Genomic DNA, 17648 nt, shown 5'->3' on the forward strand with positions numbered 1-17648 from the left:
GAACGACAAATATGTCACTGATGTTGAGGCAACGGTTCCAAAAATATTTCAGAAACTGAGTGAAGCATTTACAGTCATGGAGTTTGATTGCTCAAAACCTATAACATCATCTTGTGGAAAAACCCAGGTACCATAATTAGAACTTTGAAATCTGGATGGTAATATTTGTGGTCATCCTTGTTGAATTTTGGTCACAGTTGGTTTATTGCAAAGGACAGTAGTGGTGGTATTATTAGCCAGACATAATTAAGCATGCTCTCTGTTGTTTAGCACTAACCATGGAACAAATTATTGTGCTCACTAATCATTGATTCTGAGACCTTGGTAGTTTTAAGATTTCAATTGCCTTGAGCACTTTATGTTCCATCTAAGAGGTGAACATCAAATTTATCTTTTAAAACCAGCAAAATATATTTTTTGAGAAACTATAAGGTAAAATACCGATTTATCCCTAATTTTCTTAGCAAATTGATTTACATATCCTATTCACAGAAAAATCAAACCACAGTGACCTTACCCCTACTTTTCTGTTAAACAACGTTCTGATTTTGAATTAATAAACATGACTCTTTTTATTATCTACGGGGGTTAATCATAACTTCTCATAACAATAAGGCATCACTATGATCTTGCTTAATTGGTGGTTGGAATGCATTCCTGCCAGGTTGAATTTACTGAGCCTGGGATATGCCATGGCTTTGCACTATGGATTGATTGGGTGATGGATTCAGAGAACTCCCTTGTTGTGTCTACAGGGCCAGGTATGGTTGGGTTCCTTGGCCAAGCTGTTCAATGGAAATTTGCTACTTTTATTTGCTGTTTTGCACATTTTTGAACAACCATCATTGTTTTTTACTTTAGCCTTAGTTATGTTTTGCTCACATTTTGTGTGAAATGTGGATCCAGAGAAGAGATATTGGAAGCAAGGAGTAAAGCTTCTGGCTGAGCCTGTGGCAGTTAGAACTAACGAATCAAGAAGTACAGGTGAATGCCGGTCTGCAGTGATTCAAGCGTCGTTTGACCCATCAAGCGGCGACCTCGACGTCAGACATGCTTTCTCATAGCCATGTCAAGCGGAACCTGCCTCTACATCATTTGAACCATGAAGTGATACCTGCACTCTCTTAGCCTCTCATACTGTGGTTCTCCTGTGCTGTTATTGTCTCATGTTTTAGGATTTTCTTAGAGTTCATGATCTATAACTGAGAGTGTAATCCCAATTTTTTTAGGGTTTGCACCCTTGATGCGTGGATCGATTGGTTTCTGTTCTGGATTATGCTACTGTTAGTATGATTAACGAAATAGACAATATATTTTAAAAAAATTATGCAAATATTTAGTAGTAGATATTGATCAAAAGAGTTCACTACAGATAGTCTTAAATAAATAGAATTAGAAGTTTCAATTGTAAAAATCAGCGGATCCTAAAATTTAATAAATACCAGAGGTGGTGTTGTTTTGGACCTCTTTAAACATTAGAAAGAAGAAGAAAAAAATGATTACCAATAAACTAATTGGTTCAGACTTTGAAATGAGTCGTGTCAGGCCCTTGGGTTTTTCTTTGTACATTTCTTTGCGGTAATAAATATGTTTCTTCTCGGGGAAAAAAATGTTAAGCATGTATTTTTGGACGTAAGCACCGAGCAACACTAAAAACATCAGATGATGATTTTAACTAAGAAAATATGGTGAAACAAAAACAGTTCTATAGGAAGTAGCAGATTCAACTTGAGTTCAACATCTGATTGATCCATTGATTACACCGGGAATTAGAAACACCGATGAAAATCGTTTTTCATAATAGCTCTTCTGGGCAACCTAAAAATTAAAAATAAAAAGAGAAATATGACATCACACGAAAATGGTGTGACACTGTTTCTGGTATAAAAATATGGCCTTTATTTCAATTTTTGTCAAAAAGAATAATACACAGGGAAACTTATTTTCAGGTTTCTAATTAAATACAATATTCAAGGAAAAAGATAAAAAGGATCGGTTGTAATGGGAGAAGAAGGTGGAAATCTAATACATACCTTTTCATTTTGTCTCAAGGCTTGTAAAATCATTCTAACTGTGATAGGTAAGCAAATGAGATTCAAACATGGTGAAATGAAAATCAAATTCTTTGCTCTTCCTGAGGTATTAGCAACTTGTCATAATCATCAACGGTAACCTGGTATAAAAGTTTCAGATTAGCTAGACAACAACAACACTTCAGGATACTTGTGTTCTAAACAGCAGAAAATTCTGACCGGAAAACAAAAGAAAAGGGAATTGTAGTACCTCATATCTCCCATCACCGTAAGTGTATTCCACATACAACTGTTTAGGCTCTCCAGGACATGGATCACAGAAGCCCATAATGCCGGACTTCTTTACGCCTTCATGAAGCTGCATGATTAAATTGAGCAACCAGAAGTCTTAGAAAAGCTATGCATTTTTAGGGAACAATTGTTTCTAAACTTGAAATTTATTCTGGTTACAGTATGCTGCAAGACTGGCATGTCAAAGCAGTTGCAGTTTGGTTACTCAACAATGAATTTTAATTGTCTCATGAGCTAGAACCTTACCCTCCCTTCCCCCTTAGGTCGAGAGAAAGAGCAGAGTGGCGAAAATAAAGTCCATTACTTTTAAGGTTTGTAAAATTCATTTTCACTGTTTGTTTTACTACTTGGTACATATTAAAGCGTGCATTTCTTCTTTTTTCAGTTTTAATAGTAAAGCATGCATTCTCGTAAATGCAATATTATTCTATTTTAGCCAAACTTATTGCTAGGCCAACAATAAGTAAGCACTTGATACTTAAAGAGTCTCAAGATACTAAAAGCAGTAAAAGAACAAACCTTCAGTTGCCCAGAATCACTGACAAGGAAATTTATAGGCAATTTAACATCAATGACTGGTGAATCATTCGATTCTACCAGTTCATCTCTTTTCTTCAAAGCTTTGAGATTCCCATACCATGCTTTTGTGATTACCAGGCCCCCGATTTCTAGCTGCCTATTTTGTTTCCTATTCGCTACATTCTATAGTAACTTCTGAGCTTTTTCTGCTGCTGCTCTTGCCTCTAGAACCTGCAGATACAGGGTTTATAAATTCTTCCAAATTTTCACACAAGACAAAATGGAAAACAATTTAAAAAAAACAGAAAGATATCATGTGCACAGACTGCATTATATTAATTCAGGGAAAAATAATTGTAGAACACACTGAAACCCGCAATCATCCAACTTAAAACAAGGTGCAACAGGTATCTTCAGCATCTCACCAAGAATTACAACACAGCACAAAACTTGGTCCCCATTAAATTGCACAGATATTTTGCACTTATGGATAGCCATGCCGGTGTAGAAGTTTTCTCCATATTCTCTAAAGCCTTTTGCTTTTCCCTCTTAAGGTAATAAGGTTTCAAAACGAATTTCTGCAAGTATTCAAAAAGGACACATAATCAATAGACAATATATTGATTTAAAAAATGTGGGTTAATAAGATCAAATTGGAACTTTCAAGTATCAATACATTTCCCAATACCAAGATTTTCACACAGTACAAAATGCCAAGTGAGTACATCGGAACTCTGCAGATAAACTAATATAAGTAAGCGACTAATGATGGACCATGGAAAACGACGTCAAATAATCAGTAGATGGTGGAACAACGCATCTGCTCCATAACTAAACACTTAGCCACCTAATGGATGTACAAAATCCCCTCGTTTGACATGGGATCCAGAGAGAAATATATATATATATATATATATATATATATATATATATATCAAGCATAGAACATGCAAATCTCTGGTGAATTAAGTACACTGATAAGGTTGATTGCATCTTCAAGACACTAGCTCACATACATCATTTCATAATTTGCTTCATGAATTTTACAAATGGGACCCACTTTAAAAGGACAAAAATAGGTCAACAACATCAGCCACAAGTCTTTTCAATAACAGGAAGTACCATGGTTAATTCATGGCTATATTCTTTGCCTAAAATTCACGACTACTTCCGTGTTGCAAGCACAAGACCAAATAGAAATATGTTCATTTAATGCACGCTCACTGATCAAAATATATTTCACAATCTAACAATTTACGAACAGAAGGGGAGCAAGAAACCACTTCCTGCTATACACTTTGATATTTCAAACTAAAGACAGTTTTCAACTACTATATATTAAATTTAAAAAGGCCTAATATAAAGGAGAAGAAAAAATGTATAAAAAAAAAATTAATGAGAAAATTAGCAGTAAAAAATCTAGGCTTTGTTTGCAAAAGCAAAAGGTAAAAAAGAATAACATGCTCAAAACAGAATGGCCAAAGTTGGAGAATATTTATAATAACCTTGAGTACAAAGTAAAGTGATGTTGGAATTATGACCGCTGCAGCTGCAAATACAGGATCCAAATTCCCGGAAAGCAAAATCTGCATATAAAGCCATCAGCAACAGATCAAAGCTTGGGAGGCCTAAACCTAGGTGATACTAACAGTATAGAGTTATATTTTATTTTATATCCAAAAAGATATTAAAAGAGAAATGCACGCATGACGAGAAAGTTTTCCAAAAATACATAACAGATATCAAAATGTAACCTCAGTTTTGTATTTTATAATCCCAATGGATCCTCAAACTCTACATAGGCCGCATTTCTAATCCCCAAGAACAACAATAAAAAGCCACACACAAGCACATAAAACACCTTTGCTTAAATGTCAAATAGAGATCAAATTCGTACTCACATGTAAAATACATACAGAGTAAAGACAATTCTAACAGGAATAACTAACTTTTGGCCCCCACGACGCAATTTGAATTTCCAAGAGATACCCTGTTATAGAATGGTAGTGTATAAGATATCAGTCACACTTTAAAAATATAAAGAAGTCAACCAAGTACTGTTGTTAAAATGTTAACTCGCAATTGTACGGGCCAATTAGTAGTATAGCAAGACAAGTACGAGGTCGTACCCACGAGGACTAAGAAGTTAAAACTAGTTATGTACTTAGATTACCAAATTCAAGAAAGTAGGAGGTTAAGTCTAAAACAGAATTTAAAGCAAGAGTGGTTGTAATTGTTGAACAAATGAGGCAAAACGAAATTTCAAACAAAAGCAAGGTGAACAAATGTAACAAAGAGTACTTTTGTAGGCTGGAAAACAGGTTGGGATACTAGGGCATTCGATTCACCATAACAATTCAATTCTGGGTTATAAGGAGTCAAGTGACAAGTCTCATTCGGATTCAAAGGTTGATTCTAGCTAAAGTATGATTAGGCCATGGTGTCTGGTCCTAACCTTGTGCTCCTAATTCCCTAACTTGATTATTTGTTGTCTAATCTAAATTAAGCATTAGGAACCCATTAAGCATAGAAGAACAAGTTAAACAACCAAGCATGTATCTAATCCCTGTTGTCGAATGTCCATACATACTTTTCTTATTCATAGTTCAATTAAAATCAAAGCATGGTGTCTACTCTTGATTCAAACCAAGGTAGCTAATATACAAGTTCTAATGGTGATCAATCATCCAAACAAGCATATTAACTGATAAGCATAAAGAATAGGAATATGAATCATGAATCAAACTTGAAACTCAAAACTTCAACTTATAAACCCAGAATATTCATGTTAGGTTACATCATAGCCCTAGTTATGAATTTAGCTACTCATAATGGAAATGAAACTTAAGCAAAAATGAGAAAACATATTGAATGCAATAAGAGTAGAGAAAACCAATTCTGAAGTTGCTTGTGGTTTCCAAGGCTTCTCCAGGTGCTTATCCACTTCTAATGCTACTCCAAGAACTTTCTCATGTCTAGAGTATGGCAACTAAAGAGGTGATTTGGGATGAGTTTGGGTGGCTGGTGATGGCAGAGAAAGAACAAATTCGTAGGAATATGGAAGGAAGGCTTGCTGGAGTTCTTGTGTGTTCTGATTTTGGGCTCAATGAAGTGATATAGGATGGCTGGAGTGATTTATAGGTGAATGGAGTGACTCCTCTGCACTTGAGTAACTGACACACCTCCCTTAATTGCTCCCTTAATTGCTCAACATGTCAGGTCTAAAGTCAAGAAAAGACCTCCCTTAATTGCTCCCTCAATTGCTCCCTTAATTGCTCCCTTAATTGCTCCCTTAATTGCTCAACATGTCAGGTCTGGTGTGTACATGGGCTCACGAATTGGGCTCAACTTCATTATCTGATGCATTTGAGTAGTCCATCTTGAAGTTCAGACTCTCATCTTTCCAACCACAATTTATTTGGGCAAATCCAAGTTCGGAGGAAGATGTTAAGGCCGAAATGAGTTGGTAACCCAGTCTGCTCGTTTTTGCACCATTTTGCATCTTTTCTTATCCAAAGACACCATTGTTACCTAGGCCCAATGAACTGAATGATAAACAGAAAAGGGATTAAAAGCACACGTTTGACTCAATAACATAACCAAATCATAAGCAAGAAGGGTACAAAATGATATACAATTGTGAACTGATCAAATACCCCCAGACCTAGATTTTGCTAGTCCTCGAGCAAAACAAAAGAGAATAAAGTTGAAAACAAAACAAGAAGTTAACTAAACCACTTCTGTAGGTAACTCGATTGCAATGTGCATATGCAACAAGCCTTTAAACCTCTCGGCATCCCTAATCGGAAGAGTTGTGTCTCCTGAGGGTTTAACAGAAACGATACCCACAAACGCTTTAGTGACTCTCTACACCAAAAGGTTAGAAAACTAACTTTGAAAACAACTAATGAAAGAAAACTTTAATCATGCATCCAACACCATAGAGTTACCAAGATAGATGATCAATAAGTGTGTAAAGTGGAAGCTATAGCTCAAAGGCACACGGCTTCAAAGTAAACATACTCAAATCTTGAAGGAAGAACATGCTTCAACTCTAATTCTCACATCTAGCACTCAATCACTCAGAACCTATGGTTTTATTCTCTCAAACAAGCATAAGTGAGTATATGAAATAGACGCACAATATTTGGTTAGATCTCATGAAGGGAATCAAATACTAAGAGTAGAGATACACACATACATACCAGCACCCATGAATACATCCTCAAAGATCAGCTAGGTCTTTCACAAGGTTGCAATGAAAGGCTAAGGTTAAGGGAAGTGGAAGAATTGGAAGGAACACAACTAACTTAAGAACATACCAAGGTTGCATTCTTCATTGATCTGCAAGGTGTCATTGATTTAGAATGGTATGGCTGCAACTTCATAGCATCATCTGCCATAGACTTCATATTTCACATTTAGATCAAATCGAAACACTTTCTCTTTATCTTTTTTTTTTTTTTTTTTTTTTTTTTTTTTATATAGATTCGCACCAATTTACATTTGGGCATGTGGCAGCAACCTCCTTGCTTCAAACTTTATCTTGGCACACCTTGGTATATTTCTAAGCTATAGGGTATGGCTATAATAGGTTAAATATCTCTGATTGAGATACAAAGTTAGGGGAATTATGAGGGTGATAGAAGAAAAAGGCTTGTAGTGTTTGGCTGCAAGAGAGCTGATGGAACACACGAATGGGTAGGGTGAAAAGAAAGCACATAATATGGTTATACACGCAGAGCCTAGCATCACTTCAATGAGTTCATTCATGGGTGAGAGCACGCACCTGATATCTGCAAAGAGAATCATCCTTAGTATTCAACCAAAATGGAACAATGAGATCATTTAGACTGAATTGAAGAAAATAAGTAGAGATGAGGAATAGAAACACTTTAAACCCTCTCAAGAAAGCAATTAGGCTCGAAATAGCTCACTAGGGTAGTCTCCACTATTTTCCTTCAAGAATCTGAGCATGGTACTTTAGCCACCAGAATTCTAAGAGCAAAAGCTTTGTGAAGTGTAAAATTTCTGATATGAAAATCTCAATGGCAGCTCCATAGCATTGGTTGTATGAAAGTGACAAGCGAACGAAAATTGTAAACACAAATGAACAAAAATTGAAAACCTCCCCCCCAGACCTGAATTGAACATTGTCCTCAATGTTAAAGCATAACAAGGATGAGTGAGAACATGTGAATAATAAGGGGACAGTTTAAGACAAAGTATTAGAGAAACTCCCTCTTGATGCGATTAGGTCGACCGCTACCAAGCACCTTATTCTTCAACACATGGGTTGCCTCCCAAGAAGCGCCTTAGTTAATGTCTTGGCAAGACATTATGCCATTAGCTAACTTGATTGTACGAAGGGAAGATGATCCACCACATGACCAGTTTGAATTCCAACTGACACTCCCTCATAGAATGGCTTTAAACGTTGTCCATTTACTTTGAAAGTCGAGCCATCTTTAGGATTTTGAATCTCCACAGCTCCATAGGGAGATACATTGACCACGGTGAATGGGCCAAGCCACCTAGACTTCAATTTTCCTGGAAAGAGACGCAAACGTGAGTTAAACAAAAGAACGACATACCTTTGGTGAATTCTTTCCGTTGAATGTTCCTGTCATGGTAACTCTTGGTACGTTCTTTGTATAGCTTTGCATTCTCATAGGACTCATGTCAAATTTCTTCCAATTCATTGAGCTGAAACTTTCTAACATGGCCGGCCTTGTCCAGATCAAAATTCAACTTCTTGATGGCCCAAAAAGCATTGTGTTCAAGCTCCATTGGCAAGTGACAGGCTTTCCCAAACACAAGACGATAAGGGCTCATTCCGATGGGAGTCTTATATGCAGTCCTATAAGCCCATAATGCATCATTGAGCTTGGCAGCCCAATCTTTCCTTGTACTATTCACCACCTTCTCTAGGATCTGCTTAATTTCTCTGTTGCTTATTTCTACTTGACCAGAAGTTTGAGGATGATATGGTGTAGAGACTCGGTGGGTGATATTGTACTTCTTCATGAGTGCTTCAAATAGCTTGTTGCAGAAGTGGCTGCCTCCATCACTAATGACAGCCCTTGGAGTACCAAACCTTGTGAAAATATTGTCCCTCAAGAACTTCAGGACCACCTTATGATCATTGGTTTTGGTGGCTATGGCTTCCACCCATTTAGACACATAATCAACAGCAACAAGTATGTAGGTATAACCAAAGGAAGATGGGAATGGTCCCATGAAATCAATACCCCATACATCGAAGAGTTCCACAAAAAGTATGTTCTTCAATGGCAGTTCGTTCCTGCGGCTTATGTTTCCCATCCTTTGACACCTATCACACTTAACACAAAAATTAAATGCATCTTTGAATAGAGTAGGCCAAAAGAAACCTGATTGCAAAATTTTAAGTGCTGTTTTCTTGGCTCCAAAGTGGCCTCCACAAGCCAATTCGTGGCTATGCCTAAGGATGCTTTCTTGTTCTTCTTCTGGAACACATCTTCTAATGAGTTGATCTGGGCAATGCTTGAATAAGAAAGGTTCATCCCAGACATAATGTTTCACCATGGAAAAGAACTTCTTTTTGTCCTGATAAGTTAGATCATTTCTAAGAACACCACAAGCAAGATAATTAACAAAATCAGCATACCATGGCTCTTTGACTTGGGCAACATATAGTTGTTCATCTGGGAAAGTCTCATTCAATGGTAGTACAGCTTCTCCTTGCTCTTCAACCACAATTCTGCTCAAATGGTCAGCCACCACATTTTCACATCCCTTCTTGTCTCGAATCTCCAAATCGAACTCTTGCAGCAAGAGAATCCATCTGATCAAGCGAGGTTTGGCATCCTTCTTAGTGAGCAAGTATCTAAGAGCTGCATGGTCAGAATAAACAATTACTTTAGAACCAACAAGGTAAGGACGAAATTTTTCTAAAGCAAAAACCACAGCAAGCAACTCCTTTTCTGTTGTGGAGTAATTGAGTTGGGCATCATTCAAGGTCCGACTTGCATAATGAATCACATGGGGAAGCTTGTTCTTCTTTTGACCTAAAACTGCACCAATAGCAAAGTCAGAGGCATCACACATTATTTCAAATGGTAAAGACCAATCTGGAGCTATGATAATAGGGGCTGAAGTTAGCTCTTTCTTCAAAGTCGTAAAGGCTTCCATGCAAATCTCGTCAAACTCAAAAACAGCATCCTTAGCAAGGAGATTACACAATGGTCTTGAAATGCTTGAAAAATTTTTTATGAACCTTCTATAGAATCCGGCATGGCCCAGAAAGCTTCTAACTCCTTTAACAGAGGAAGGGGGTGGTAGATTTGTGATGATATTTATCTTGGCTTTGTCCACTTGAATTCCCTTGTTTGAAACAACATGGCCTAGCACAATTCCTTGTCTTACCATGAAGTGACACTTCTCCCAATTCAAAATCAGATTTGTTTCTTGACATCTTGTAAGCACTAGAGACAAGTGGTGAAGACAATCATCAAAAGATGAACCAAAAACTGAAAAATCATCCATAAATACCTCCATGAATCGTTCCACCATATCAGAAAAGATTGCCATCATGCATCTTTGGAAAGTTGCTGGAGCATTGCACAAACCAAATGGCATCCTTCTATAAGCAAATGTACCAAATGGGCACGTGAACGTGGTTTTCTCCTGGTCTTCCGGAGCAATGGGAATTTGATTATAACCTGAAAATCCATCAAGAAAACAGTAGTAAGCATGGCCAGATAAGCGGTCAAGCATTTGATCAATAAAAGGCAAGGGAAAATGATCTTTTCTCGTGGATGTGTTCAACTTCCTATAATCAATGCAAACTCTCCAACCGGTGATAGTGCGTGTTGGAACTAGCTCATTCTTCTCATTCTTTACAACGGTGATTCGGGACTTCTTTGGAACCACTTGCACAGGACTCACCCACTTAGAATCTGAAATTGGGTAGATGATTCCCACATCAAGTAGCTTCAAAACTTCAGCCCTAACCACCTCCTTCATATTGGGATTTAGCCTCCTTTGTGCATCACGAGATGGTTTGCTGTCTTCTTCCATTAAAATTCGGTGCATGCACATGCTTGGACTAATTCCTTTGATGTCTGCTATGGTCCATCCAAGGGCTGTTTTATGTTCTTTCAGAACTTCAATTAAACTGTCCTCTTCATGTGAAGTGAGACTTGCAGCAATTATAACAGGGAGGGTTTCATTAGCACCCAAATAAGCATATTTAAGATGATTGGGTAGAGGTTTAAGTTCTAGCTTTGGTGGGGTGATAATGGATGGCTCCAATTTTGTGGAGGATGATGCAAAGGCTCAAGTGGTGGCCTAAAGGATGGTGGGTATGGTTGAAACACTTCTAAGGCAGCCATCACTTCTTGGAACTCTGATTCAAAGAGATCTTCCTCTTCTTGTGTTAGGACCGCTTCCAAAGCATCATTAGACTTTTTCTGCACAATTTTAGAAGAAACCTCATGATCCACAACATCAATTGAAAAACAAGTATCAAGAGTGATAGAAGGTTGAGACAGAGCATCAAACACTTTAAATTCAACAGTTTCACCCAAAACAGTCATGGAGAGGGTGCCATCTTTCACTTTGATGATTGTGTCTGCAGTGGCCATGAATGGTCGCCCGAGGAGAATGGGATCAACACGGTCTACATATGGGTTATCCTCCATATCCATCACTACAAAATCAGCCGGAAGAATGAGTGTATTAACTTGAACTAAAATATCTTCTACAATACCTCTTGGATATTTGATAGAATGATCAGCTAGTTCAAGACGAATTGAGGTTTTCTTTATCCCTTCTAAGCCAAGCGCCTGATAAACTGAATATGGCATTACATTGATGCTTGCTCCCAAGTCCAACATGGCTCTTCCAACCGTCTTATCTCCGATGTTAATGGGAATGTTAAAGCTGCCAGGATCTTCTAGTTTTGGTGGAAGCTTCCTTTGCAACACAGCACTCACATTCTTGTTGAGCTTTACTTCTTCACTTGGAGTAAAATTGAGCTTGTGAGTCATCAAGTGCTTGATGAACTTTCCATATGCAGGAATCTGTTTAACAACATCAAGCAAGGGCAAATTGATATTAACTTTACTCAAAATATCATAAATCTCTTTAAAAGCCTTATCTTGATTTGCTTTCTTCAAACGGCCTGGAAATGGAATCGGTGGAATATATGGAGGAGGTGGGATGTATCTATCTTGATGAAGATGTGATGGCACAAATTTGTCATCTCTTTTATGCAATTGAAATGGATTGGGTTCCTGAGAATCAGATTTGGCCTTAGGAGCAGATTGGGACGTTTTGGGTTGTTCTCCTTCCATAGCTGTGGTTTCCTCTTCATCTTCATCCTCTACAACCACAACATCATTTGATAGATCAGAACCAACTTTGTTATCAACAATCTTACCTGATCTGAGCACATGAACGGCCTTGGCTTCTTGGTTTTTTGGATTGATCGCGGTTTGACTTGGCCATTTCCCAGGTTCTCTTTGAGCTATTTCAGTAGCTATCTGGCCCAATTGGACTTCCAACTTGGAGATGGCAGCTTGTGTTGTTTGCTGGAAATTGGATTGGTTGATTGCCATTTGCTTCACTATATCCTCCAACGATGATGATTGTTGTGGCCTTTGAAGTGAAGGGGGATTCGCTTGGTTCTGTGTATTCCTCCATGAAAAGTTTGGATGATTCCTCCAACCTGGATTATAACTTTGAGAATATGGGTCATTTATTGGACCTCGGTTGTAGGAATTCACCAACTTAGCTTGCTCTTGCACAAATTCTGGATATGCAGCCCCAAAGGGACAAGAAATGGTAGGATGATCATGAGTTTCACAGATGCTACACACTTCCTTCAAAGGGTTTCTTGAGTTCAATGCAAGGAGGGCATCTAGCTTTTGTTCCAATTTGGAAATCTGCACACTGGAAGAATCATTAGAACCACCAGCAATACGTTTACCTCTTGTATCGGTGTGTTGGGTCTCCATTGCTATCTCCTCAAAGAGTTCATATGTTTCTTCTGGAGTTTTAGTCTTATAAGAACCACCTGCAAAATTAGTGACAATATTATGGCTAGGGGGGGTTAGTCCTTTATAAAACATACGCATCTGAAGCTTCAATGGAATCCCATGATGAGGACATTGATTGAGCAGCCCGTTGAATCTCTCCCATGCTTCACAAAGCGACTCATCATCTTGTTGTGCAAATAGAAGGATCTTGTCCCTGAGCATGTCGGTTTTTTGCGTGGAGAAATATTTCTCCAAGAACTTCTTTTGAATGGCTCCCCAAGTCATGAGTGAACCAGGCTTCAAAGAATTCAACCAATATTTAGCCTTATCTTTCAAAGTGTACGGAAACACTCTCATTCGAAGTTGCTCTTCTGTCACACCTGTCAAGGGAAAAGAGCTCACAACATTAAAAATATCCTTTATATGAGTTAATGGATCTTCATTAGGTAAACCATAAAAAGAAGGGAGCATATTAAGATGAGAAGATTTAAGCTCATAGTTTCGAGCTGCGGTGGGCAGCAAGATGCTTGAAGGGGATGCTGGAATTGTTGGGATATCAAGGTCTCCCATGAACTCATTGGCAGCCATCTCTTCTTCTTCTTGGTCTGAACTTGATTCCGAATTTGAAGGTGAAGACCCTGGGAGGTCAGTGTGGATAGCAAGACCTTCAAATGTGGCAATGGCTTGCTCTTTTGCAGTTGCTAACTCTCTTTCTAGGCGATTCTGAATTTCAGAGATCACCCGGTTTGGTTGCAAAGATGGCCCTGCGTTCAAAGATCTCGAACGTTGGAATGAAGACCTCACTTGTTCAAGGAAAGGATTACTAGACATAAACTACCTGAAACAGAAAATAATTTGAGTTAATTAGTACTTCTAAAAGAATAGGGTAACTTTGGGTACATAACCAGGGAAGAACTTTCATTCAGTCCCCGGCAACGGCGCCAAAATTTGTTGTTAAAATGTTAACTCGCAATTGTACGGGCCAATTAGTAGTATAGCAAGACAAGTACGAGGTCGTACCCACGAGGACTGAGAAGTTAAAACTAGTTATGTACTTAGATTACCAAATTCAAGAAAGTAGGAAGTTAAGTCTAAAACAGAATTTAAAGCAAGAGTGGTTGTAATTGTTGAACAAATGAGGCAAAACGAAATTTCAAACAAAAGCAAGGTGAACAAATGTAACAAAGAGTACTTTTGTAGGCTGGAAAACAGGTTGGGATACTAGGGCATTTGATTCACCATAACAATTCAATTCTGGGTTATAAGGAGTCAAGTGACAAGTCTCATTCGGATTCAAAGGTTGATTCTAGCTAAAGTATGATTAGGCCATGGTGTCTGGTCCTAACCTTGTGCTCCTAATTCCCTAACTTGATTATTTGTTGTCTAATCTAAATTAAGCATTAGGAACCCATTAAGCATAGAAGAACAAGTTAAACAACCAAGCATGTATCTAATCCCTGTTGTCGAATGTCCATACATACTTTTCTTATTCATAGTTCAATTCAAATCAAAGCATGGTGTCTACTCTTGATTCAAACCAAGGTAGCTAATATACAAGTTCTAATGGTGATCAATCATCCAAACAAGCATATTAACTGATAAGCATAAAGAATAGGAATATGAATCATGAATCAAACTTGAAACTCAAAACTTCAACTTATAAACCCAGAATATTCATGTTAGGTTACATCATAGCCCTAGTTATGAATTTAGCTACTCATAATGGAAATGAAACTTAAGCAAAAATGAGAAAACATATTGAATGCAATAAGAGTAGAGAAAAACCAATTCTGAAGTTGCTTGTGGTTTCCAAGGCTTCTCCAGGTGCTTATCCACTTCTAATGCTACTCCAAGAACTTTCTCATGTCTAGAGTATGGCAACTAAAGAGGTGATTTGGGATGAGTTTGGGTGGTTGGTGATGGCAGAGAAAGAACAAATTCGTAGGAAATGGAAGGAAGGCTTGTTGGAGTTCTTTTTTCTGATTTTGGGCTGAATGAAGTGATATAGGATGGCTGGAGTGATTTATAGGTGAATGGAGTGACTCCTCTGCACTTGAGTAACTGACACACCTCCCTTAATTGCTCCCTTAATTGCTCAACATGTCAGGTCTAAAGTCAAGGAAAGACCTCCCTTAATTGCTCCCTCAATTGCTCCCTTAATTGCTCCCTCAATTGCTCCCTTAATTGCTCCCTTAATTGCTCCCTCAATTGCTCCCTTAATTGCTCCCTCAATTGCTCCCTTAATTGCTCCCTCAATTGCTCCCTTAATTGCTCAACATGTCAGGTCTGGTGTGTACATGGGCTCACGAATTGGGCTCAACTTCATTATCTGATGCATTTGAGTAGTCCATCTTGAAGTTCAGACTCTCATCTTTCCAACCACAATTTATTTGGGCAAATCCAAGTTCGGAGGAAGATGTTAAGGCCGAAATGAGTTGCTAACCCAGTCTGCTCGTTTTTGCACCATTTTGCATCTTTTCTTATCCAAAGACACCATTGTTACCTAAGGCCCAATGACCTGAATGATAAACAGAAAAGGGATTAAAAGCACACGTTTGACTCAATAACATAACCAAATCATAAGCAAGAAGGGTACAAAATGATATACAATTGTGAACTGATCAATTTCACTCAAAACCCACCGAATGACTCGTCCCACAATATTATGATGTCACCAAGTTTTGGACTCAATCCGATATCTATTTGTCCTTGAAATCGGACGATTCAGGTTCGTACGAAGTTCGTTCAGAAATGGAGTGGTTGGTGTATTGTATAGTTCGAGGGATGGGATTTCACTCAAAACCCACCAAATGACTCCTCCAAAAATATTATGAGGTTCCCCAAGTTTTGGACTCAATCCGATATCAATTGGTCCACGAAATTTGACAATTCAGTTTCGTACGAAGTTCGTTCTGAAATGGATTGGTTGGTGTTGCTCCTATTCTGAACAACTAAAATGAGTTATTAAAAATAGCAACTTTAATTCTCGCAAGTGCACGAACCATTTATAGTATAGCTTATGTAAAACCAACAATTTCCTTTCTAATCTTGTTAGTCATTTGAGCCGGAAAGAATTGAAGCATTGGGCAAAGAGTATAACCAAGACTTAGCTTTATCTTTTAAACTGAATGGGAATAGCCTCATCTTAATCTGCTCATCATGAAGGTTTTGAATTTTGATCGTAGCACATATATCAAAGAATTGCTTAATATGCATATAAGGATCCTCAGTGGTATCACCATAATAAGTTGGAAGAAGATGAATCATACCACTTTTAAGCTCAAACCTGTCAACTATGAGTTGAGGATAGACAATGCATGAAGGTTGATCGGTGACTTTGGGAATGGAAAACTCACGCAGGGGTTTTCTTGGTTGGACAACAAGCACACCACCTCCTTCATCATTGTTGTTGTTCGGAATCTCTGCCATGTTGCTTGAACCTTCAGATTTGTAACTTTTAGATTCAACGCTTGAAGAACTATAATTCCTCCTCAAACCAGCACGTACAGCAGCGGTTCTTGGTGAAAGTGGCTCAGGTGAACTTTGCTCCTGTTCAGATTCGGACATGCACACACCAAGGAAGTCAATTCAGTGCTTTCAATGGAGATAACAACTAAATACTAAAACTGAATACTAAAAGAAAAACCAACGAAAAGAAACAAATGAAACAAATGAAACAAACAAAAACAAAACAATCAAAGTAATCTAACTATAGCACCATCGTTACCGAATCCCCGGCAACGGCGCCAAAAACTTGTTGAGCCTATTCTTAACAACTAAAATGAGTTATTAAAAACAGCAACTTTAATTCTCGCAAGTGCACGAACCATTTATAGTATAGCTTATGTAAATACGAGGTCGATACCACGGAGAATGGTAACTTGGTTCCAAGTTAAATTACTTAGAATGCTAGAAACACATAGAACACAGAAACTGACTAACTAGCTAAAGGCAAGGTCGAATTCAACAATGCCTCTTGCTAATTACTCAAGGTCTAGGATAGAATCCTAGCACCACACACGCACTCGAAATTGGGGGTTTTGTTGTTGAAATGAAAAGAAGAAAGTGAAATGAAAGTGCTCGAAAGTAAACACTGGCAGCAATCAACAAGTTGTGAAACAATGATTGAGAGGTGTTAGAGCCTTGAAATCCACCACTAGTTTTCCTATCCAAGTTATGAATGCATAGAAATTGACTCAAGCTTCATCAACAATAGATTATCGCATACAAGCCTATGGTATCTAGGTGCATGATGCATGATTCTCCTAAGGCATGTGATTATGCATGGTATCTACACAACACGTGATCTCTAATATGCAACCTAAGCATGGTATCTACTTAGAATAAAGCATATAAGAGTCATTAAGCTCCTTGAGAATATGATAATCACACAAGTCCTAGAACATGGAATCTGTCCTAGTCAACCTATGGTTATTAACCCCTTGAATGATTCTTAGGCCATTCATGTGTTGCTTGTGAAAGGAGAGTAGAATTGGTGAATCTAAACCCCTTCCCAACCTGTGCTAGATGCATAAAATCCTAGTTAGCTACTCCAAGAAAAAATACATCAAGCACATAATAAACTGGAGATTAACAACTTGATAACAAAAGCAAGGAAATCAATTAACTATAAAATCATCCATAACATTGAATATTCATGACTAGGGCTTCATCCTAAGCCCTAACTAAATGGATTAGTTAGACATAACTATGAATACAGAAAATAAGAAATACATAGATAGGATAAAGAGAGGAGAAGAACTAGATGATGGCAGCAAGGAAG

General features: G+C 37.9%; 1 protein-coding gene, 1 non-coding gene and 1 pseudogene across 2 annotated transcripts; 2 read left to right on the forward strand and 1 right to left on the reverse strand.

Annotated features, from left to right (window-relative positions):
• Positions 1-22: 22 nt before the first annotated feature.
• Positions 23-1339, forward strand: LOC117632236 (protein arginine N-methyltransferase 1.6-like). The gene is made up of 3 exons (XM_034365673.1): positions 23-127; positions 665-761; positions 907-1339. The coding sequence occupies exons 1-3, from the start codon at positions 77-79 to the stop codon at positions 1062-1064; spliced, it is 306 nt and encodes a 101-aa protein (XP_034221564.1). The 5' UTR covers positions 23-76; the 3' UTR covers positions 1065-1339.
• Positions 1340-2105: 766 nt separating this feature from the next.
• On the reverse strand, positions 2106-4479 carry LOC117632463 (annotated as a pseudogene).
• An 8501-nt stretch (positions 4480-12980) lies between these two features.
• On the forward strand, positions 12981-13087 carry LOC117633337. Its single transcript, XR_004586645.1, has one exon. It is a non-coding gene; the product is annotated as a small nucleolar RNA R71 (small nucleolar RNA).
• Positions 13088-17648: the final 4561 nt, after the last annotated feature.

The sequence above is a fragment of the Prunus dulcis genome, chromosome 6, assembly GCF_902201215.1.
Source record: "Prunus dulcis chromosome 6, ALMONDv2, whole genome shotgun sequence".
NCBI lineage: Eukaryota > Viridiplantae > Streptophyta > Magnoliopsida > Rosales > Rosaceae > Prunus > Prunus dulcis.

Excerpts from the sequence above, each read along its gene's own strand:
- LOC117632236 (XM_034365673.1), top strand. The coding sequence starts at position 77 with ATGGAGTTTGATTGCTCAAAACCTATAACATCATCTTGTGGAAAAACC. Across the intron at positions 128-664 it reads CATCTTGTGGAAAAACCCAG|GTTGAATTTACTGAGCCTGG; the intron begins GTACCATAATTA and ends CATTCCTGCCAG. Across the intron at positions 762-906 it reads TGTTGTGTCTACAGGGCCAG|AGAAGAGATATTGGAAGCAA; the intron begins GTATGGTTGGGT and ends ATGTGGATCCAG.